Source organism: Colletes gigas, unplaced genomic scaffold (assembly GCF_013123115.1).
Source record: "Colletes gigas isolate AHSC1104 unplaced genomic scaffold, ASM1312311v1 Colletes_gigas_Sc00028, whole genome shotgun sequence".
Classification (NCBI taxonomy): domain Eukaryota; kingdom Metazoa; phylum Arthropoda; class Insecta; order Hymenoptera; family Colletidae; genus Colletes; species Colletes gigas.
Genome location: NW_025106657.1, coordinates 400,676 through 426,971, shown reverse-complemented (window position 1 = coordinate 426,971; position 26,296 = coordinate 400,676). Strand labels below are relative to the sequence as shown.

At 34.3% G+C, this 26,296-nt stretch overlaps 1 protein-coding gene across 1 annotated transcript in view; it reads left to right on the top strand.

Moving 5' to 3' along the window:
* LOC122401789 (agrin-like) overlaps positions 1-26,296 on the top strand; it is a 154,236-nt gene that overhangs the window by 120,760 nt on the left and 7,180 nt on the right. The window contains exons 10-16 of the mRNA XM_043404144.1: positions 1,733-2,026; positions 3,768-3,917; positions 4,897-5,157; positions 6,675-6,821; positions 7,902-8,138; positions 22,411-22,599; positions 25,126-25,299. Coding sequence (XP_043260079.1) covers positions 1,733-2,026; positions 3,768-3,917; positions 4,897-5,157; positions 6,675-6,821; positions 7,902-8,138; positions 22,411-22,599; positions 25,126-25,299 — 1,452 coding nt within the window. The remainder of the gene's footprint in view (positions 1-1,732; positions 2,027-3,767; positions 3,918-4,896; positions 5,158-6,674; positions 6,822-7,901; positions 8,139-22,410; positions 22,600-25,125; positions 25,300-26,296) is intronic.

Here is a 26,296-nt window from a genome sequence, read left to right as displayed (position 1 = left end):
CCGAGCATATGAAAGCTATAGTTAATCTTATTCAGTTTCTTACAAACGAAAGTTACTGTATTTATTAGGGCCAAGGATCCAGAATGCATTGAAACAGGGAAAATTGATTGGATGTTGACGTCGTAAATGCGCTTTTCTAACGCAAAAGAATTCCCGCCAAAACCGACCTAATCTCCGTGGTGTCCAAAATGACTTGTACAGGCTATTATTTCTTCGAAGAATTTAAACGTATTCGTTAAAACCAGGACTTTCGACAAACATATTTTGGAACTATACAATGGCACAAATATTTTTTTGTCAAAATAATATAGATTGTTGTGTAATTTATATTTCTACGCAAAATAGGGTGGTTCTTCATTCAAAAATATGTCGATGTAAGGTGATTGTTTGAAAGGAAAATCTAGATTTTTCTAAATGTAAGATGGTATACATGGTGTTTGGCCACCCCTTGGAAAAATCAAGAATACTAATTTGTTGATTGAAGCTTCGTTAAAGAGTTATTAATGTTTAAAGCTCTGGCTGCAGCACGGCAATCTGCGAACACAAGCGAATTTTTTTCTCGAAAACGGGTAGGATTTCGGGGGTATGTCTATTGACCAGAAATGGTTGAAATTGACCCTAGCAACCGGGAATAATTTTTTCAGAACAATTTGAAATTTTTTTTTTCGTCGAAAAATTTCAGGGGAATCATTCCTTTTTGGTCAGACATTATATTTTCAGGAATTAATTTTTTTCTCGAATGTGGATAGGATTTCAGGAGTATGTGTATTCACCAAAAATGATTGTAATTGACTCCCGTAGCTGAAAATAATTTTTTCAGAATGATTAGAAATTTTTTAATTTAATTTTTTAATAACTTTTTAACGAAACCTCAATCAAGAAATTGCTATTCTTGATTTTCGTCTTATTTTGGCGTCTAGAATCTCCCATTATAATTTTTCCCAGGGATGGTCGAACACCCTTTATAGTTGTTATTATTTCCATTCTTTAAATAAAGTTATTAAATAGTTACAAGAACAGTTGAAAAGAAATAAAATGAATTTAGAGCCTTTTTGGAAGATTAACACGATTTGGCATTTGTAAAATCTTTAAATGAAAATAATTAATTCTTTTTATAATTAACAAAATTATAACAGTAAGATTTATATTTGTTATTTTTACTTTCTAATTTCATATATATTGTAATACTACTATATTCTAAAGAATGGACTATAGGTACGTTTAAACACACTTATCTAAACAAGAACTTTGGTCATACAAACAAAAAATTGAAAGTAGTTGAGATAATCGTCGTACTTCTATCATATTACATCATCCACGTGCAAGAAATTAATACTTCTTCAAATTCATATACTATACAATACCATAAATAGTCTCCGCGTACATACATTTAAAATTGCATTTTGGATGACAAATAAAAATTCTATAAATACATCGCCGAGATACGATTCAAGTGTCTAGTTAAATTATGATAGAAGGCAATAATAAAAAATTCATACAAATGCAGTTCTACCATATGTTGATCGAAAACTCTGGCTCTCCTAAAGACATGCTTTATGAGCAAACGATGCGTATAAATTCTTCATGGTATCTCGCTAACTGTCGACTCGTCGATGTCAACTACAACCTTCTACTAAAAACGGCACCCTAACGAACTAACTGTATAATATTTAGCAACGTCTCGCGTAGCGGCTCTAACTACTTTAACCTTCCGTTAACCCGCTTCTAATAGCCACGATGTCGACGCCCGCGGTGGTTCGATTGGCAACCACTGCAGTCCCGACCAGCACGCTGGGTCGCGAGGATTGCAAGGACATCAACTGCGACTTCCAGGCGACCTGCGAGCTCGGTCCGGACCACTACCCCAGGTGCAGTTGCAAGTTCGACTGCGCCTCGATATCCCCGGAAAACATGACTCCCGTTTGTGGTAGCGACCTGAGGACCTACTCGTCCCTGTGCGCCATGAAAATGGAGGCCTGCCAAAGGCAGCAAGAGCTAAGACCTAGACCCTTCGACCTTTGCCAAGGTTCGAAGTAGCCGGGAAACTTACGTCGATTCGCTGCCTAATTGCTTCGAGCGTGACAAACTTGCTTTCAACTAGCTTAGTTGTTTCATAGTGTTGTTGTCTGTGTGCGCGCGTGTCTATGTCATACGCTTTACTGTTGGTTAATGATTTAACGAGCAGCTTCCTCCTGTTTGGAAGACGAAGTGGTGTGTCGTTTCTGCCGATTTTCACCACTCCCTCTTTTTATGCCCCTTTGCTTGCTTTGGTTGCTCTTAGGAAATCTTACACAGAGCGGACCGCCCAACTCGATTACGCTAAATTACTCGTAAATTGTTTGTTCGAATTATGCATTTTTTAGAACCGAGCCAGCAATTTGCTGGATCTTATCGACGAGGCCAAGTAATACCTACATGAACACTGACACACGTTATTTATCTTGTGAGGGATGTGATTTTGTTCCTAAAATGAAAACTCTTGAATCATAGTTGTGTCACTTGGGAAGTAATCATTAATTTCTTTCGAATAGTGAAACATCAAATTCATCTAATTTATTTTGATATTTAGTTGTTTTTCAATTTTGGTCGCTCTTTTACCAGTTATAACTTTCGAAACAACTAATACCCCACTGACATTGATGCTTACAAATACGGAATGTATGCTCATAAGTAGAAATATCGAGTACTGGTCAGACACGTTAAATAGAATATTCTTTTATGTTTTCGATTTATTTTCTGAGACAAAATAACTATATTACAGTTGGTATTACCAATTACTGGATACCCTACTATATATGTATAGTTAAAATTGAATATTAAATATTGTTATACCATATGGTATAGTATACATTTAGTATTGTATTCTCAACGTACCTTAATAACAATAGCTACTATGTCATTGATATATAAATATACATCAATATTTTTCTCCTATTATTTCCTGTAAAAGATTTATAGATACGTAATTGGGGCATTGCTTGCTTAAAATTCAGTTTGTATTCGGTAATTGCACTCCATATTAATTGCATTGATTTATTAATTGTACACACTACTTAAATTTAATAAATTGAGGAGACCACGTACGATTTGACAATTGTTGCAATATACATAACAGTATCGACTCAGCATTTAACTTGTAAAATCAAATATTACACAATTCTTTTAAAAAGTTTTAAGAAGCATTCGTATCTCAATAAGGAAGCAAGATAAAAATATCAATTATTACGACGCACACATATTTTGTTATCTAACAAACAGTTTACAAGTAATTTAAGATAGTCGAATTAGGTGCCTCACCTGTATACTAAATAATTAACCTTCAACTGTCTTCAGTTATCTGCCTGGACAGTTTTTTTAACTTATTTTCAGACTGCTTCTGAACAATGAACGAAATATAAAAAAGTAAACATTATTGTTTGCTAACTATATCGTAGTTACATTAATAGTACATTAATTTATCAATATATAAATATATAAATATATATTTATCTGAGTCAGATTGGCTCAACCTGTTGAGGGTTAAATAGAGATATTTTTTCAAAATATCCGCGTAATTGCCTTTTATCTAAGTTTAATTTGCATCCACGTTCAATCTATTTGCATCATTTTTGTTGTTTCCCCTCGTTTAGATATAGATCCCTTCGATACTTTTAGCCCAAGCGTTTCCCTTAGAACGATCCAATATATTATTTACAAGCAGATTAAATAGTACATTGAGCTAGTACGAGACTATGAATGTACTTAACGAGAAATTTATTTTGGCACAGGTATGGAAGTAAAGCCTTGCAATGGTGACCCGCCATTGGTGGACAACGATGGGAAGGAATATGACTGTGGCAATGGACCTGAACGAAGGGACTGCCCTGCTAACAGTTACTGTCATCAAACCACACGACTCGCTCGATGCTGCAGAAAAGGTCAGTTGAACTATTACCGGTAATTCATGTTCACCCTAGGATGGCTTTTATCAAGCTTGACTTCTGGAGTCACTAGACACAACCCTCAACCATAAACTTTATTAGATACGTATTTGCAGTATCTGTGAAAGGAAAATAATAATATTTGTACAAAAAATTTATAGATTTCACTATAATAGATATACAGTATAATAACTCTTTCAAAGGGTAAAAAAATTGCAACAGAGACTTTGTGTCTTATACTTGCACACACTAATTCATTAAGGGATATATTATAACATTCATTTCTTGTATATCTAATATTTAACATAACATGAAAATTGACATTCTGGTAAGATTAGTTACAGAAGTGAAATCTTTGCATATTTTAAAGACGATGAGGGCAATGGAGGTCCCAGAAGTTATCCTGGGGTTAAATGCTATTAACTCTATTTAACAGTTTCTATGGGTATAATGAAACCTGGTTAATCCAAATTGAAGGGCAGAGACAAAGCAATAATTAGTGAAGCAAACCATATCTCAAGAAACAAAGAAAAAATATCAGATATAAATAAACTAGTACTGTCAAAAGATTGGCAATATAACCTATGTCCTCCACCAAACTATATTACTATATCTTAGAAACTGTCAAATAGAGTACATGTATTATACGAACTTCTTTCATTGCACCCAATCTCTAATCCACCTCTGAAGTGACTCAACTTGTACTATGAGATATTTATTAACCCTCTATAACTCCTTGTGACTTCAATGTTACATATTCAATGTTACATTTTAAAAACTCTCCTTATAATTTTTTACACAAGGATAGCTACTCCCAAAAAATAGTCTTTATTGCAATTTATTATTCGACGTACGTGCATCTGATTATGTTTATGATTGTCTTATCGTGTAATTTTCTGGAGAAATCAAACGCAAGTTGGTTTATAGAGGGTTAACGCAGAAAAGAGAAATAAATTGTAAATTATCGATCGTTCAGCTCAAGAAACCCAAGTGATGAAGTGTTCCGATTCCTGGCACGGTTGCTGCCCGGATGGTAAGACGGCCGCGCGTGGACCTAACGGTGCAGGTTGCCCGAGCGTGTGCAACTGCAACAGGTTGGGCAGTGTTTCTGACACCTGCAATCCAGAGACAGAACAATGCGAGTGCAAACCGGGAGTCGGTGGTCTGAAATGCGACAGGTGCATGCCTGGCTACTGGGGACTGCCTAAGATCAGCGAGGGTCATCAGGGATGCATACGTAAGAGCATTTGGATAATTAGACATTCCAAGCACCAGGAATAAAACTGATCGTGAAACTGAATGAAAATTATATTGCTCCTAATGTTAAAGTTGCTCTTGCGAAACTAGAATGTAGGGTAAATGTACCAATTACTGAGGTAGTAAGCTTTAATTGTATTTCATTTGTCTATATCCTTTGATTTATTGTTAAAGAATCATTTAGTAACCATTATTTTACAAAGTCTGTATTAACAAAAAATCTGAGAATCATAGAAGAGTGTCACTTTGTACATTTTACTTGTTATACATAATAGCGAATCGGTTATAAAATGATTAAACGAGTATACATATATGCATACTACACAGGGTTTTCGGCCACCCCTGGGAAAAATTTTAGTGGGAGATTGTAGTGGCCAAAATAAGACGAAAATCAAGAATACCGATTTATTGATTGAGGCTTCGTTAAAAAGTTATTAACGTTTAAAGATTCATACTGACCGGAAAATTTTTGGCGAAATTAAAAAATTTCAAATCATACTGAAAAAATTATTTTTGGTTGCGGGGGTCGATTACAATCATTTTTTGTCAATACACATATCCCCGAAATCCTACGCGCTTCCGAGAAAAAAATTCCTTACCGAAAATGTAATGTCTGACCATACCATTGATATGTTTCCCTGAAATTTCATGCGAATGTTTAAAACATCATAACTTCTGAACGGATTGGAGGATTTTAATGTTTCAAAATGCAAATAACGCGTATTTTAGTACAGAATATGTAGAAATTCTAAAAATATTGGAAAACTTGTCCCTTAACCCCGTAAAGTGAGAAAAACACCATAAAAATGGTTCAATTTTCAAACTTCCATAACTCCTACAATAGTGAATATATTTCAATGAAACTTTTTTCTAAAATAGAGCTCATGGGTAGCTACAAATAAGTATTAGACAACTTTTCTCTAAAGCGTCGAACAAATTTATTAAAAATCGACAAGGATACCTAAAGTGCCTAAATTTTTCGGCGAAAAAAAAATTTTCAAATCGTTTTGGAAAAATTATTTTCAGTTACAGAGGTCAATTACAATCGTTTTTTATGAATAGACATACCCCCGAAATCCTACGCGCTTTCGAGAAAAAAATTCATGTAGGTGGACAAATTTTATTTTTATCTTTTTAACAAGCCTCAATCATTGGTATTCTTGATTTTCGTCTTATTTTGGCCTCTAGAATCTCTTATTAAAAAGTTTCCTAGGGTTGGCCGAATACCCTGTATATAACCTTGAATCTCATTTAATTAAAAACTAACAAAATAATATGAATTTTCATGATTGTTCTTCTAAATATTGATGTATGAAAAACACGATATTTCTTCAGGTGTAAAACATTCTGAATGAATTGTAGAAATTTTTAAACTGAATAGAAAAAGATTACGATGTAATGGATACATTTACCCTATTCTTTTATCAGTATCGGTTGTGGAGGATATCTTTTGACACTGCGAAATTTAATTAATATTGCTTTTGTATCATGTTTCAGCATGCGGTTGCTCGCTCTTTGGCTCCGTCAGAGAGGACTGTGAACAGATGACGGGTCGCTGTGTCTGCAAACCGGAAATTCAAGGCCAGAAATGCACGATCTGTACCGATCACAACAAGATATTGACACCTACTGGTTGCTATTCAGGTATCACGCACGAGGGAGCAAATCTACGTAACAATTGTCATTGATTCGCTTTATAAAACTTGGAAGAAACAATCCTTAACTATGTATAATCTTGAACACTGCAAAGATATAGGGGAAAATAGGGTAAAAACTAATTTTCTAATTGCGCAAGGCCTACTTAAGCTGGTAATGCTTTGTTAAAATCTTTGTTGTTTTCTGATATTTTGTACACAATAAGAACATATTAAGTACATGATTTCACCCTACTTTCCTTTACATAATTGTGAACAGGAACTTGTACTTTTAAAAAATGATGCCTCTAGCTTTTGATGGGTCTTTATAAAGTCTCTTAAATCGAAGGACATAAAACATATAAAATAAATTATTATAAAGTCATATTTCAAGCATTTTCATCGTTTCAACTATTGCATTGTGGTATTCTTCAAAATGAATATAATAGACAATTCATTTACAAGAATGTTGTGACATAATCTCAAATGTAAGACATTCGTTTGTATTTTTGTAACATATTTTCTATAGGAAATTATTGAGAAACATTGGAAATGTTTGAAAATACTTTATCTTAATTTATTCACACCAAGCTATTAAACATGCTTCAACTGAAACATTTATAATGTATTAATGAATTATATAGCTTACATAAGGTACCAATAGGCTTTCCAGATCAAAAATTTATTTTTCAGGTACCCACGATGCTTAAAAAAAAAAGGAATTTTTGCACGAAATTATTTTATTAACATGAAGATTTTTATACGAAGATTAGGAAAAGCTATATTTTTAATTAAAAAACAAAATACACTTAAACCTCTTTATTCTACTAACAATGATATTCTAAAGATCCCACATATTTTTTATAACTTGCCAATTGTCTTCAGAGTAAATGTGCATTTCTAAAGACCTGTAGAAATTCCAAGAAAACCTTTCATTACCTAACTCTTTTCACCTGCCTCCCTTTCAAGTTGCTTCAAAACGGTACAGAGCCCAAGAAGGAAATATTCTAAAATGTCGATCGAGATTTTTAAATATTGTATCCTCTATCGAACGAAACATTCTCTAACTTAATTTGTCGTCTGGTTACAGCCGACACGACGCCGCCGATACCGTCGTCCTGCAAAGAGCTGGAATGTTATTCCGGCGGCCATTGTTTGGAGATCGATGGCACGCACTGCGATTGCCCGTCGTCCTGTCCATCGGACATACCGTCGGTCCCGGTCTGTGGTAGCGACGGACAGACATACGACAACGAATGCGAGCTAAGGCTCTACGCTTGTCACCACCAGGCAGACGTGGTCACGCAGGCCTTCGGCCACTGCAGAGGTGGGTTCACTGAGCGTACGCCGTACAGGCCGCCTTATATTCTGCGTTACTAACCCCCGCAAATAACAAAACGCTATTAACGATCGGAGAAGGATGCTGGACAGGTCCTGTCGAACAGATTGTCTCGTAGAATTTCTCAAGCCCATCGGCGCGGTAACGACTTAACACTTTGAGTACCACGTCTCCCTATTCTAAGCCCAACATACCACAGGAGAACACGATCTTAGCTACTAAGACAAGAACAATCCTCATATACATTTATTTTCAATTCCTCTATTCGTGCATCTTTGTTCATTGAAAAGTCTCAATCCTCGCTACTGCTTTTATCGAATACACTATGAATTATAACCATCTTTTTCTTCTGCTTTTTCACTATTTCACAAGCACAACTTATCGCAGGAGAACACGATCTTAGCTACTAAAACAAGAACAATTCTCATATACATTTATTTTCAATTCTTCTATTCGTGCATCTTTGTTCATTGAAAAGACTCAATCCTCGCTACTGCTTTTATCGAATACACTATGAATTATAACCAACACTTTCTTCTGCTTTTTCACTACTTCACAAGGGTATACGCAATACAATTGTCCATCGGTGGAATTCGAAATGCTTTTGGCACTCAATGTGTTAGCCGAGCGCATTACCTCGAAGTTGCTTTTAAGCCGATTTTCGTGAGTCTGCGACGTACGATTCCTTAGAATCTACTCGATCTGTTATTCGTAAACGGTTGCTCCGACGTAGAATTAACCTTAAGACTTGAATCGCGCCGCGAACGACGAGCAGCGAACTATGATACACGACGAATCTACTATTAGAAAAATGAACCAACCATGAACGGGAGTCTTAACGATTTCGAGGGTTTACTGACGTTAGAATTAGGTGTACTACTATAGACAGTCGAGTGTTTAAGATAAAGTTAGTTAGAATCAAATAAAATGGAGGAGCCGAATGCTCGATTGTGTTACTTCTAGAGTTCGCGATGCCATTTGGCTCGTAGAAAAAGAAACGTTAAGAGCACGATTAATAAATCGTTAATGATATTGTTACCATAGCTTTGGAAACGTCGAAACGATCTTACAAAGCTTGATCGTACCTAGGTCTAACATCTAACAACCTGTTCCTTTGTATCCATAACGTAACAATAAACTTATCAAGTTTCTACTGACATGTATACATATATGTTTATAACCCCCTTGCCCGCTACTTTGCTTGCTTTCTTCATCAACACCGTACGTAATCGATCATGCGCGTGAAGTTGCGCTCGAACGCGAACGTTTGACTTCGAAAAGCCCGAGGAAAGGTCCAACAAGAAAGAAAGCAAAGTATAGTTACTTTGATTTGCGAAGGAGTCGCGAACACGCAGGGTGTAATAAAATTTTTCATTGAATTTTCGCAGGTTTGCATTTAAATGCAATGCAGTTAAATATACCGTATTTATTTTAACGAAACTTTAAATATTAATTAAGAACATTTTGTTTTCTACAGTCCTCCCAAAGTATATTTTCTTACGGGGGCCTCCAATAGTCTTGCATATTCAACCACTTTTTATTTAGTTTAAGTATTAAAAAAAAAGAGAAACAATTTCTTCTTTCAAAGATGCAATAGAAAACGTACAGTAAAGGTGCAACTTTAATAAGTGAAATTTATACTATACTAAGCAGTATTAGTATTATCTGTGCTAAATATTTTACATATTACTCTCAGACAATGGAATGATTAATATTATTAAGGAAAAATTAATTTGCACATATTTAGTCACTTACTTTTTAGTTCGAGTATTCCTTGATTGATTCCGAGTATTGATTGATTGAAATAGTTCCTTCTTTGGAAGATAAAATAGAATACGTATAATAAAGGGTTAATAATAGTAAGATACATTGGAATACCGATAGTAATAGTAATACTACTTTTTATACCAAAAGTTTTACGTAATATTACAGATTAAGAAATACTGTTAATAGACAATCGGATAAAATTAATGACAATGTTACGTGATGATTATAAAATTGTAAAATGTTTCGAGTACTTTGCTACATGCCTCTTGGTTCTTCCATCAAACCAAGTTGATTCTTTGGTAAACTCAGCTATAGAAGTGGACTGATAATTACAAATTCAGAATCAATTGGCTGCTCAAGATCGCTATTTCCACCATACTGCTCAGTTACTCTTTGTTGAATCTTAATCACTCGAACAGACAGTCTAGAATTAAAGAGCATTAAAGAAGAGATCTGGCATGATGCACAGTAGTGGAAGCAACCTTGATCACCCAGATGATGATTATGATTCGAGTATTCTGTCAACATAACAGAGTATGTCCTTATAAAGTATCGTTTCCCTTATTAAAATAATTTCCCACAATTTAAATATTATCAGAGTTTGGCAGGAACCATAATAGGGGCATGAAAGTGACACAATAACAGCTAATAAATTGAAAAATAAACATTGCATGATATGGGACACGATTACTGGTATTAAAAATGACTTTATTGAGGATCTTCCACGCAATCGGGGTATCATTGTACAAAAACGGTTTGGCAAAGTGAAATACAATTCCACGTAAGTATGTTAATAAAACTCTCTTGACCTGGTAACCAAAGAAATTTCGTGGGCTTTTGAGAAAATTATTCGTTATATACTATTTCTTTAATTTCTGTTATAATTTTCGTTATTTCACCTTGACCCTCGCGAAATCATGGAAGAGGGAGTACTTCATGTCCACCATATTACTATTTTAATAATTTCTGATAAAATAATCATGGAAAAATTCTGAAAGAATTGAATATTGCGTTAATAAATTGTCTCGTGAATATTATGTCATTAAAATTTGAAAAAGATAAAGGTGTTACGTTAAGGAATGCTACAACAAGCATAAAAATATAATAAAATATAAACAAAAATTATATATGAACTGTTATACACAAAATTTTAATAATCAAAATCTCGTTTTGGAAAGTTCTGTTAAAAAAAAAAATACTTACAAACTTGTTTATTTGCAATACATGTTTGTAATTTTTATTCCCAGAGACATTCAAAACATGTTTTTATAAAGAGGTTCCAAGTTATAAATTTCTATTTTGGTGGATATAAAGTACATATCTCTCTCCGTCTCCGATGTTTCAAATTACAAAGGCTAAGTATCAAATGATTAATACCGGAAATTGAGAATTCTACTATCCGAAAATTGCTTTAACCCATTGTTTTACGATTTACTTTCGAGCAAACGTGTATTTGTTCAGACTATTTAATTGGTAGCAGTACTGTATAAATAATTGTTATAAATGGAACTAACATAGGTAAAATTTTGCTAAATTTTTCAATGTATTCCCAAATATGGCATTTAAATATTTCAAACATTTTGACGAATGTAACCTGTCAAAGTTGAGTTTGCATAAACAAATCGGACAGGTAAGACTTCTCATTTTCAATTTTTAATTAGAGATTAATGAAACAGTCGCGATTCTCTATTACTTCGGATAATGGAAATTCTGCTGCATACAGGGTGTAAAATTTTAATGGGAGATTCTAGAGACCAAAATAAGACGGAAATCAAGAATACTAATTTGTTGATTGAAGCTTCGTTAAAAAGTTATTAATATTTAAAGTTCCGCCTGTAGAACGGCAATCTACGAACACAGGCGAATTTGTTTCTCAAAAACGAGTGGGATTTCGGGGGTATGTCCATTGACCAAAAATGGTTGAAATTGAACCCCGTAACGGGAAATAATTTTTCCAGAAGGATTTAAAATTTTTTTTTTTCGCCGAAAAATTTGTCTACCTCCTGAATTTTTTTCTCTAAAATGATTTGAATTTCGAGGGTATGTTTATTCACCAAAAATGATTGTAATTAACCCCCGCAACTAAAAATAATTTTTCCAGAATGATTAGAAATTTGTTAATTTAGTTTTTTAATAACTTTTTAACGAACCCCCAATTAAGAACTTGCCATTCTTGATTTTCGTCTTATTTTGGCCTCGAGAATTTCCCATTAAAATTTTTCCCAGGGGTGGCCGAACATCCTGTATAACACTTTTCGTTCAGAATGATTAAACATGCCAGAAACATTTATTGCTTGCCTCAAGGTGTATTCTGTAACAGTTTTCGTCGCTGCAATGCTTGATCTCGACTACTGAATTCAGTTCGACTCACTATCGCCTCCATTCATTCGAACAATACATACTCCCTATTAGTTTGAGTAATGAAGATTCTACTTTCTAATGTATATCAACGATGGAATTTCACCCGTTTTAATCAAAACTAGTAAGTTTATTATGTTTAGAGATAAATTATACTTAATAAACCTTTAAGCGCTGGTACTTTACCAGTATTATGGAAAATACGTTTAATCTGCCCTATAATTAATGGTGGTAATAAATCTCTTGTCTCATCTTACAAAAACCCATCAATACTAAAAATCTAATAACCAAAGTATTCGAAGATATTATTTTCGACAAGTCTTTTATGTAAAAATTTAGTAATCAATGAGCAACGATTATTAAATTTTCATATCTTGACTATCTGTTCTAACGAAATTTTTAGTCTATCATTATAGCAAAAAATGATCATAATACTCATAATCATTAACCAAGTAATCCTCACAAAGAGTAATCTAGTAATATAGCACAGCATTTGTAGGTTTCAATCATTAATCAATAATTTGTAATCTAATCATAATGAATACGCATATTCATTATGGTAATAAAATCGAAATTTAAATGTCCTCCATCAATATTCATTATACAGATAAATAGATAACTACAGAGTTGTGAACTATTGTTTTTTGATAAATAATTTTACAGTTTGCAAAATTAACGACATTGATAAATAAAAAATTGACAAATATGATAATACAAAGGTTCAATCAGAATCCTTGAACACTAAAATATCAGATAATAAAATTCAGATTTGGGTAAAAATAGACCCGGGCTCGCCATTCGAGATACTTTTGTTCGATCTTAGAAGCACGTCCAGTTACTCTAGACTGCTTGTGAAAGGGATAATCTCCTAACAATTAATAACTGATAAAACAAAGTTTCGAATACTTGGGCAGTTACCGTAGGCTGTTCGTAAAAGGGTTAGTCTCCTAACAAGTAATAAATGGCTGATAAGAAAAAGTCTGAGCCACGATATCTGATTGGGATAAGATAAAGTACCTTAAGTGCCACGATTTAGATCCCTCAGATTCCACGTTTCGAGGTCACGGGATTGAACAGTACCAAAGATCCAGCCGGACTCGAACGCCGATCGCTGGAGTTCCCTTCATCCCGAGAGTGTACTGTCTCACTCGTAGGTAAATTCCGGGGAAAGTTGGTGACGTTAACTCGCGAAACTAAGCGCCAAAGGTAGATTTAACTAAATCACCGTCGACTTCCGAGCGAAGTCTCGTCTTAAGTGGTCCCTGTGAGATATGCCCGGCCGGAACTTAACATCGGAACCTTAAGAAACGGTAACCAAACGTCTTGGTCCTGGCCATTAAGCGGGGTTCATTGTCAAAATAAATTAGTCCGCGGGAGCTAAAGCCCCTCCGAGTTCGAACGAACGTTGTACCGACTGCTTTTTGATACCGTTGTCCGCCATAAATTCACCGCCGGAGATTCAGCCGGTGTCGAGCCGAACGAATCCAGGGCCGCGATAAATCTGTCGAGCGACGAGGTAAAGAATTCCCTTTGCATAGCTTTCCAATCAGTCTCTACGAGTTCCGGAACGAACTTATTGGAGATAAAAAGTTTCCAGATCGTCTACAGTTTCCCATTAACGTTTCAGCGAAGCAGTTTTTGAAATCTCGAAATTCGCTGGCGGCGATTTGTCTTAAATGTTGCTAATAAAATTTTTAAATCGACCCTTAAAAAGTTTATTTGGTAAAAGATACATCGGAATCGAATTAAATGTTTCTGTGAACGTTACATGGTGTCAGAAATTGTTAAAACTAGCCGGACTTTCTATAAGAATAAGATTCAAAAGAAATAATTTTGTAGTGTAATTTGTATATATCTTGAACAATCTTTATCAAGAATGTAAATTATTAATGATTGTAAGAATAATTGCAATTGGATAGATTGAAACAATTCGAATCTAATTCTCTACATTTTGGCCTTCGTTTAGTCCGTTTCCACGAGAATATAGAGTGTTCGGCCACCCCTGGGAAAAATTTTAATGAGAGATTCTAGAGGCCAAAATAAGACGAAAATCGAGAATATCAATTTGTTGATTGAAGCTTCGTTAAAAAGTTATTAAAAAATTAAATTAAAAAGTTTCAAATCATTCTGGGAAAAATTAATTTCGGTTCTGGGAGTCAATTACAATCATTTTTGGTCAATACACATATCCCCGAAATCCTATGCGTTTCCGAGAAAAAAATTCCTTACCGAAAATGCCTGACCATACCATTGATATGTTTCCCTGAAATTTCATGCGTATGTTTAAAACGTCATAACTCCTGAACGGATTGGAGGATTTTAATGTTTCAAAAGGGAAACGACGCGTCTTTTGGTGAAGAATATGTAGAAATTCTAAAAATATTGGAAAAGTTGTACCTTGACCCCGTAAAGTGAAAAAAAACACCATAAAAGTAGTGCAATTTTCAAACGACCATAACTCCTATGATAGTGAATGTATCTGATTGAAATTTAGTAGTGAATTAGAGCTCATAAGTACCGATAAAAAAGTATTATACAACTTTTCTGTAGAGCGTCAAACAAAATTACGAAAAATTAAAAACAAATTTTTAAGAAAAATCACCAGGCGGTGGGTGCTTAAATTTTTCGGCGAAAAAAAAATTTCAAATCATTTTGAAAAAATTATTTTCAGTTGCAGGAGTCAATTATAATCATTTTTAGTGAATTGACACACTCCTGAAATCCTATCCAATTTCGAGAAAAAAATTCGAATAGGTGCTGAAAGTTTCGGAGAAAACAAAATTTTTCAAATCGACCTTAAAAAATTATTTTTGATTGCTGGAGTCAATTACAATAATTTTTGTTGAATACAGGTACCCCCGAAATCCTATCCATTTTCGAAGAAAAAAATTATTTACCGAAAATGTACTGTGTGACCGGAAATGTTTCTATAACTTTTTAACAAAGCCTCAATCAATAAATTGTTATCCTTGATTTTCGTCTTATTTTGGCGTCTAGAATCTCCCATTAAAATTTTCCCTAGGAGTGGCCGAACACCCTTTATAAACTTGCTTAGTTTCGTTATAAAAGCATATGATTACAAACATATCAAATATTTAAAAGAATTGAATGTCTGTCCTTAATTTAACGAAATGTTTTTAAGGATCGAAATCATAGAATGAAAACCAAATTATGACTTCGTTGGAACCCTATAATCTAATTGCTTGCTCTTATTCAAGAAATTATACATATTATTATATATTTGTGATATATGTATATGATATAATATAATGCCAAAGCATATATCTTTATGTAAAGTGAAATTACATGATTAGCTTGCATAAAATGTAATGAAACAAACGAAATTTAAAAAAAAGAGTTATTTTTTAATTAATCGTTCGGTTAAAAATGTAAAAATTTAGAGCATGTAGAAGGAAAGACTTGTAAGTGTATTAAAATTTCTGATAATTTAAAAATTGTCTTTGTTCTTCTATCATTTGGAATATGCAGCTTTTTTTATTTTCGTAATAGAATCATTGATTGAATTAGAAATATTTATATTTTAGATCACATTTCATAATATATTCGAAGAACATTCGCTTTACATATATTATATACACTTTATCTACTTTTTATTTTGAGCTAGTATATTACATATTTTGTCCCTGTATTCATAAAGTAAAATTTTCCCCAAATTATTATTTATAACTTCTTTGTTTACTTATGAACTTCTATATCTTACTTCTATATCAGAGCTTACATTGACGAAAAAAATTATGTAAAAGTTTCATACTACCTTTAAAGACATCAAATAGAAAATGCAATTTGCATAAATAGACTAAATAAAAGTTCTCTTCGCATTCCATATTTTTGGAATTACTTTTTAATGAACCTTTTAAGGATATATATTTGCGTAACATTCTTTTAGTAGTTAGACCCATAGAATATACTGATAAATTTTGATCTCTAAAGCTTAGGACACCTTGTATTATATACATGTATATATTATATGAACGACGAAAAACTCGTGCTAACCAATTTTCACCGAACTCAAAAATCAATCTCTTCGAAGAAACGATGATTTAAAATTCCAATTAACAAAATGGCAACACTTTGAAGTTTGATTATCGATTTTTCTGTTATTTGTTTTAAATTTCAGGGGCTTATAGAAACAAAAAAGATAGAAATTTTACTGGTAAAATGTTAAAAGTGTGCACATAAAATTTTAAGCCAATTCTGGTAAACATAGTTTCGAGAAAAACGCTTTCAAAGTTCTTTATTCCTATAACATTGACGTTGACCAGCACACCCTCTAAATAGTTCTTAAACAACTTCGTTAATTTTAGGAGTTCAAGCATAAGATTTTGCAGATATATTCATCAAATTATATTCTTTAGGAAAATGCAATAAAAAAGGGGAAATCGGTTTTTTCGAAAGGTCACACTAGGATACGCCTTTAAACAATTTGTGACGTACAAACGTTAAACGCTACGAACGTGCCAGTTAATTTTCACCGAACTCAATATCTACAAAGTGATCGATTTGGTTCCGGTTACACCATCCCCGTCACATTTTTTCAGCGCATTTTCCAACACGTCGGATAGCACGTTCGTTACAACGGCGCGGATGTAAATCCCACGGAATCCTCCGGCCGACTCGTAACCCACGTGCGATCGATTGACTCATCGAATCGGATTACGCGTCGAGTCCCGCGGGAGGAGAAGGAAACTCCGGCAAAAGGGGAAGTCCCCAGCTGCACCCGCGTCCCAAAGTATTCCGCAGCCGGTGACAAAGTTCGCGGAACGAAACGTCAGAATCTATTAAAGTCTCCTGCCAGTTCCGTAACCTTTCACCCCTTATTTTCGATTGCTCAGCCCCTTCGACAGCACCCCCTACCATCCCCCCTGGATCCTCTCGACCGCTGCGTCTGGTCCTCTCGGTCTCTGGAAGTCAATCTCTTAAAAAGTTCTTCATTCTCGGGACTCGTCTCACGGAGTCAAACATAAATCAGATTACACCGGGCTTGCGGACCAAACCCCTTCTGCTTCTCCCACCCTTCGTCTTTTTCAGTCACGGACTTGCTATCCGTGCAGGGCACGGGACCTCGCTTTCTTATCGCATTTTCCTTCGTTTGACCGCGCTACGACCCGCAGTCTCTTAAGGGGGTATCCTACTCTACAGCGCAATTTTTTAACGGCATTCTGGAATTTTTGTTGGGGGTAGAAGTAAAATATTTTTGTAACGAGTTTAAATACGTATATTTAGATCTATATTCCAAGAATATTCACGATTTTTTTCCTGTAAAAATATTCAATAAAAGACCTTTCAAAAAAAGATCCATGGTTACCACGATTCCAATCGTTCTGCTCATTAAAAATGGAAAAGTTGGTATGGATATGGTTATATAAAAAATATTGAAAGTTAGATATTTAACAAAACTTTAAATTCAAAAAATCTATTTCTTGTGTGCTTTTGTCTTTAATATGCTAAAATAAGACAAAAATCAAGAATATCAATTTCTTGACTAAGGCTTCGTTAAAATGTTATTAAAAAATTAAATTAAAAAATTTCAAATCATTCTGAAAAAATTATTTTTGATTGCGAGGGTCAATCACGATCATTTTTGGTGAATACACATACCCCGAAATCCTACTCAGATACGAGAAAAAAATTCGTTACCGAAAATATAATGTCTGATCGTGAATGGATGATTCCTCTAAAATTTCATGTGTTTCAAATCGTTCTGAAAAAATTATTTTCGGGTGTAGGGATCAATTACAATCAATTTTGGTCAATAGACATACTCCCAAAATTCTACGCACTTCCAAGAAAAAATTCAGGAAGGTCGACTTTTTTGACGAAATTGAAAAATTTCAAATCGTTCTAAAAAAATTATTTTCGTATGCAGGGGTGAATTACGATCATTTTTGGTCAATAGACATACCCCCGAAATCCTACGTGTTTTCGAGAAAAAAATTCCTTACCGAAAATATAATTTCAGGCCAGAATTGCCTCCTGGAAAAATCATGCGTATGTTTAAAACATCATAACTTCTGAACGAATTGGAGCATTTTAAAGTTTCAAAGTGCAATCAACGCGTATTTTTGTGGAGAATATGTAGAAATTCTAACAATATTAGCAAACTTGTTCCTTGGCCCCGCAAATTGAGAAAAACACCATAAAAATGGTCCAATTTTCAAACGACCATATCTCCTATAATAGTGAATGTATCTAATTGAAATTTAGTAGTAAACTGGAGCTCATTGATACCTATAGAAAAGTATTATACAACTTTTCTGTAGAGCGTCAACCAAATTAGTTACACATGAAAAACGAATTTTTAAGAAAAATCGACAAGATGCTTAAATTTTCAGGTGAAAAAAAAATTTCAAATCGTTCTGGAAAAATTATTTTCGGTTACGGGGATCAGTTGCAATCATTTTTGGTCAATAGACATACCCCTGAAATCCTACCCATTTGCTAGAAAAAAATTCGAGGGAGTGTAAAATTTTTCAACTAAATTAAAAAATTTAAAATCATTTTAAAAAAATTATTTTTGGTTGCAAGGGTCAATTATAATCATTTTTTGTAAATAGACATACTTCCGAAATCCTAGCCACTTTCTATAAAAAAATTCAGTACGGGCGGAACTTTAAACATTAATAACTTTTTAACGAAGCCTCCATCAATAAATTGGTATTCTTGATTATAGTCTTATTTTGGCCTCTAGAATCTCCCATTACAATTTTTCCCATGGTCGAACACCCTGTATAATTAATATTTTCTTTTGTCATTTCGTAAATCGTTAAAAGAATTACCTATTTGTGTATGTAAACGTGTGGACAACTAAAAGACATGTTAAACAGTTTTGATGCTATAAAATGCAAGAAATGTCGTGGTTCTTCCATGGACGGACACGAATGCTTCTTTAACTCGCTGAAAAATTAACGTTCCATCGCAAGCGAGCATCAACGTCGCTTAAAACAAGAAACGAGGGAGGATAAACGTAAACCCGAAAGTAGCTGCGACATCGTTCTCGCATTTGAACTACTAACTTCGTTAAAATTCCGCGCTTTCAACAGATAAGTGTACGGGAGGAGGGTTAACCCTCCCGTTACTTCGGCGCTCTTTGTAAAATAAACAAGAAGAGAATGAAGTAATGGAACAGTCGAACGCTAACGTCGGCAAAGCCCCACGATGAAAAGACCAATCGACCAAGCGGGTCGGGGGAAAGAAATTTCCTCGGTTCGTAAATGTCAACTCGTATTTCCCGTCAGACTCTCTTCTCCGCCAATCGACGAACTCTTAAATTGACTAAATCCATTCCCTTCTCTCTTTCTCTCTCGCTCCCTCTGTCGTTACGTACTCCCCCACATATACCGGTTCACCCTCGGCGTACGCCGGAGTGTTCAGAGCGGAAAATATTTTCAACGGGGACAGAAACGAGAGAAAAGTTTTGTTGTCGGATTGTCCCGCAGTCAATAAACGAGTCGATTATATCGAGAGAAATACGCGAATACGGCGGGACCGACGGGGGTTTCGGAGGAACGAGAGGGCTGGGAGACATACAGCTGCGCGGAGGGTGGGGGGCGGAGCAGAAAAAAAAACGAAGGAAAAAGTAGCGTGCAGCGGAAGTCGTCGATGTGAAATAATAGGAAGCAACGCTGCAATTGGAAAGTAATTAAAATCCCATCAAGCCGTCTCCAACTCCTGTTACCGAGAGCCGCGTTACTGCCTCCGATAGAATTAGCTTTTCGATTCTCATTATTTAGAGAAATTGCGACGCACCTCCGCCATTCCGCCTCCGGGTCGGAAATTCCCTTTTGTGTGGGGCTCCGATTTCCTATCGCTGTCGCGGCAGGCCGGGGACGGGATGGAAATTCGTTCCGTGATTAAAACGTTGAAACGTTCAACTTCCCGAACACTCGAAACATTCGCGCGCAAAGGTAGATTCGAGTCGAAGCGAGCACAGTGTGAATTTTTACGTCCGGTCGGAAGAAAGTATTTGAGGGATCGTTCTTTCACACCCCCCACCCCTTTTTAATCCTCTGTTCGTTATGATTGAGTTGGTCGAAAAGTAATGTCGGAGTTTTCAGTAAGGAACAGTAGTAATTTGTTTCAAATATAGGAAAATTATTATACAACGTATTGACAATAGAACTACCGACAATTATAGTGTATTTATTTGTAATAAAGAAATTAAAACGACATTAAAGAAATGTACAGGGCGGCCAACCTTCGGAAAAATTTTAATGGGAGATTCTGAAGGCCAAAATAAGACGAAAATCAAGGATACTAATTTGTTGATTGAGGCTTCGTTAAAAAGTTATAAAAACATTTCTGGCCAGAAATTGTATTTTCGGTAAAGAATTTTTTTCTCGAAAGTGTGTAGGATTTCGAGCGTATGAGTATTGACCAAAAATGATTCTAATTGCCCCCCACAACCGAAAATAATTTTTTTAGAACGATTTGAAATTTTTTAATCTCGCCGGAAAATTTCTGCACCTGCCCCTGTCGATTTTTCTTAAAAATTCGATTTTCATTTTTAATAAATTTGTTTGACGACCTACGGAAATTTTGTTTAGTACTTTTTTGTAGGTATCCACGAGCTCTAGTTCCATACTAAATTTCATTGAAATACGTTCAATATTGTAGAAGTTATGGACGTTCGAAAATTCAACCACTTTTATGGGGTTTTTCTCATTTTACGGGGTCAAGGAATAACTTTTCGAATAGTCTTGAAATTCGTACATATTCTCCACTAAAATACGCGTTGTTTGCCGTCTGAAACATTAAAATCCTCCAATCCGTTCAGAAGTTATGATGTTTTGAACATACGCATGACATTTCAGGGAAACATATGAATGGTATGGTCAGACATTAAATTTTCGGTAAGGAATTTTTTTCTCGGAAACGCGTAGGATTTCGGGGGTATGTGTATTGACCAAAAATGATTTTAATTGACCCCCGCAACTGAAAATAATTTTTTCAGAATGATTTGAAATTTTTTAATTTAACTTTTTAATAACGTTTTAACGATGTCTCATTTAACAAATTGCAATCCAAATGGATTGCACCTGTTATTAGTGGTTCGATATGTATTAATTTGTTAAAAATTTAATTTATTCCCATACAAACTTTAAACTGAATAACAAGAAGTCGAAACACAAAATCTCGAAGCCTGACGAGCAAATTTGTTTTTCTCTTTTTAATTTAAGAAAGAAAATTAAATTGTTCATGAATATTAACATAGAAAACATTCTTTTGCGTGAAGCTATGGTTGTACAGACAGTCTAAAGCAATATCACTTACTACTGGAAAATGTTATAATATAGAATTTAGTTTTTGTTAGTTTTGGTGAATGTTCCTTTCGACTAGGTAGTTTGTATTATATTTCGGCTCTTTCGACGCCATTGTATATAAGTCTTCCACTTATACTGATCATTCGTTCCAAACTTTATCTCTAAGTCAAATTGTATAAGTGTAATGAATGGAGATAATGTGGAGAAGAAAAGATAAATAGAGGTAATTTCATACCAATTCAGAACCATTATAACCTTATTATAATATTTAATTTGCAAGCACTAACGTTACAAAAACGAAGATAAATGTCTTCCCAATTTTAACATGAAAAATTAATACTGAAAAAACGGTGACACATTTTTCTTAAACACCACATTTATATCTTTGTATCTTTCTTTAATTTTCCAAGAAGTTAATAAATACATTACAAATGTAATATTTTCTCAATTTAATTCGAAGCTGTTACAACACTGTGCGAAAACAATTGTTGCAAAGAATTAATGCACTATTATGACAGTGCAATAAAGATTGTTGTTCCTAATCAAAGCGATAAAAATTTAAGAATTGTCCGGAGTTGAGTAAATAATTAAAGCATTTGAGTAGTTTTGTTTCTTGGGTGGGTTGACCGTAACGAAAAACTGAAGAGAATGAAAAATATGAAAACTAGCATAGGATAACGTTGTTTCGGTAGGGGGGATGAAGAAAACGCATTTACATAATGAACGTTACGTTTTGCTGCTCGTCTGAAACGCGCTCCATTAGAACCACCCTTTAAATAGTTTTAAGTCTGCCTCGTTTCTTTCGTTGCATTCTCAAATGGTTGCAGAATGTCGGAATTTCGTGAAATTTTCAGACGATCCCATGGTGAACACGGACTTCCCCGTTAAAAGGTACACGGCGGTGCAATACACCCAGCCAGCGGCCGGCATTTCTCCGTTATCAAAATCTACCAGGCATCTGATGGAGCCGGATCCACGCTATTATTACACCCACCGAGCGCATCAAGAAACCATCACGATCGACAGAGACAATTTAAAACACGGTAAAAACTAGCCCCTTCTTTCTTCTCCGCCAATTTGCACGGAACGTTTCGTCCAATCTCCTGAAGTTGAATAATTAAGAAAATAATTCTAATTTGTGTTCACCTTTCTGTATAATTGTATATATTTTTTGCAAACATTTGATAAATTCTATTTCTCGCATTGACTATCTAACTTTTTTAAATCCTCATTGAAACATACATAACATTACCTAAGAATACTCTTCGCTTCTATTTGGTTATATAACAATACCATGGATACATGATTTTACACATTGAGATTTAGAATTTCTGTAAATTGAAATTTATATTTTTGATATGGAAATAGTGAAATTTTTTACAGTAATTTTGTCTTTTTATAGGATGTGATTAAATATATTTTGACTTGATTTGTATATCCTCATCAGGAATTTTATGATATGACATAGGATAAAATAATGTAGTACAAGCATTTTTTTATCATTTACCAACTGTCATAAACATTTGTTCACGAATGCAAACATTTAGAAGAAGCAAACAAATTCTTCCCTCACTTCAATAAAATTGAATGACACGAACATTCATTGATTGCTCGCAAATTTAGAAATCAAATGCACGCATTCAATTATTTGGCTGATTAATTTCACATAATTATAAAATGTAAATTATAAGTCATAGTTAGGAATAATGATACGTGCTTACAATTAATCGATTCATACATAATTACTGAGTATTCTGGATGTTCGTTTATATCTCTGGGAACATTTACTAGAGTTTGTCATGACGAATTTACGAACAGATTATACCATGATCGTTTACACTAAACGAACCAAATTTCAATTGATCTAATCGTACCTTTAAATTCGCAAATGTTCGTGAAACATCTTAAAAGGTATTAATTTTTCAAAACATGGTATCCTAGCACTTCTTTAAGCAAAATGATTTCAATTTTTAAGAAGCGCATATGCACTATTGAGGTGCATCGTTGCACTGAAGAAAAACTATCGTTCAAAAATGAACACTATCCTTCAACTTTTTCCTCCAATACTTTTTATCTATGTTTGATCAAATTCGAGATATAACTCGTCCCAGTTGTTTGATTCACTCTACACAGGGAGTCCAAAAATGTTATTGATAAATGTTACTGAGGCCATAGATAAAAAAATGTTCATAAAAATTTATGTCCGAAAATGCTTTATTAAAAAGATATAAGCTTTTAAAAATATTTATGATCTATTATATCAGTTGTAAAAAATGTTCGAAAATTCCTCCATTTTCAAAAATGCAGGCTTCCATTCGTCGAATTGGTAAATGCATTTTGAATACATTCCCAAAGTTGATATTTTGTTCTTCGTTTAAGGAAAATGTGTATTGTATGTCTATTAGATGTTAGAAGGACTGATAGCATAGGTCTTGAGGTCATAGCTCAGAACATGTAATATTATTGAGAATTTATAATACGTAAACGATTTTGTACAACGAGTTTTAAGACAAATTCTGACCGTAAATCTTTGAATGCTTATATATTTCCAATAAATCACTTATGAACATAAGTTTGTATGAACTTTTGTCATCTATTTGACTTCATTAGAATCATTGACATCATTAGATCATAAGTTTGATCCCAACCTTTCTGAACACTTGTTTGTGTATACCAAAAGGTATCAAACCTTGCATTGGGCGCTCTTTAGCATTCTTGTATAATTTACTTACTGATATATTGCTATAATATTGACAAGAAACTTTTATACGAAGATAATTGAATAATATTCAATCTAATTCTGATAGTTCAAAGAAAAATGTTTCAAACAGAAGGTCATCAATATCAAACAAAGAGTTTATCGGTGCAAGACAATTTTCTATTCTTATTTCTTAATCACTATTTTTTTCTACTGTTAGACTACATACAAAATACCAAATTCAATAAATTGTATCGCGTATCATTCAAAACACGTTGACATACCGATCTTTGAATGCTTATATATTTTCAATAAAGCACTTATGGACATAAGTTAGTACGAACCTTTGCCATCTATTTGACATCATTAACTCATAGTATAAGTTTGATCCCAACCTTTTCGAACACCCTGCATGTAAGGGTGCTCCAAACGTTTCAAATTCATTTCTAACGAAGGAAAGTTTCCCGTTTCAAAAATAATTTTCTCGCTTCAGTTATCAATAACGTCCTCGTTTAAATTTAAATTACAGAGACGAGGAAGCGTCGCGTGTACGCGCTAACAAACAGAGCCCGCGGAATAGACACAGGACGCGTTTCATCGAAAACGTTACCTCCTCCGACATAACCAATGCTTTGTAATTCGTTCGCGATAATATTCTCGACGCGACGCAATTAATAGTTCGAAATAACGGCGGATCGTGATAACGAACTGTGGCTATGTGTGCGTCGCTTTGATACGTGCACTCTAAATCCGCTTTTGTGGTTAATTCTGGATCGATATCGTCCCGAAGGGCAAGGAACGGTCCCTTCCCGACGCAAGGAGGGAAACAACCCCGTGGGACGATCGATTCACCGTCGCGATTGTTTTTCAGGTGTCGCGGCCGCTTACCGGCCGACTCCAGCGACGATTCGCGTGGTCACTGCGTTGCTCGGTGATCTTTGCACCGACGACAAGGATTGCACTATACCGAACAGCGAATGCTCCAACGGAGGTTGCATCTGCTCCGACGGATACGCGGAGACCAGCGACAGACAAGAATGCTTCGGTAAACTATTTAATATTTTATTCGACGTAGATTGCAGGAATTTACATGCCCGTACTGCAGAGGGTGAATCTACAAACTAAAAGAATTTGAGAATGTCATATGAACACAGTGCTGAAGAATAACCACGAACTCATCCATATTTTTACTATTTTCATTGCACTGAAACAACAACTGAAGGCATCGTTTGTGTGATTTACTGTTTTCATATATGGACCGTTTATTTTGAAAGTGGTGTAAGTCCATTTTTGAAAAAAATGAGATATCACGTAATTCATGCTTAATTTAATTCGTGTTTAATTTCTTAAAAACTTCCCATATCTGTGCAATTTAAAATTGATCGGTAAATAGAATTGCATAATCATCGATTATGAAAGTGGTGTAAGCCCAATTGACAGAGGTAGGTGGCTTAGCAGATGGTTGTCGATCAGTAGAAAGAACGAAAAGGAATTGTAATATCTTATTTTGCAACATAAAGATATGAAATGCATAATGTCAGCTACAGAACATGTATCATAATTTGTTTGCGTTTAAAAAATATTTTAGAATGAATTAGTATAATTATTTTAATTTTAACAAACTTATTTCGTCATTATTTGTAAACAAAATTGGATTAATATGAAATATATTTTAAGTGATATTTGATTTTTCAAAATTGAAATTAAACGATTTTTACAATTGTCTAATTTTGAAAGTGGTGTAAGTCCATTTGCAGCCCGTAAGTATACATCAGTTTAGTAAAATACGCCTAAAACAAATTTATATAAACAAATTACATATTGATAAAACAGTAGAAACATTGCCAGACTTCATATAATTTGCCTAAATTCTTTAATTAACAGATATGTTAACCTTTAATTTTCTCGAAACAAGAGAAAATGGACTTACACCACTTTCAAAATAAACGGTCCATATATCTGTATATTTTATTTTCAGATAATTAAAAACACGTGTTTGTATGACATTTCTCACTTTTTCTAGTATATAGATTCACCTCCTA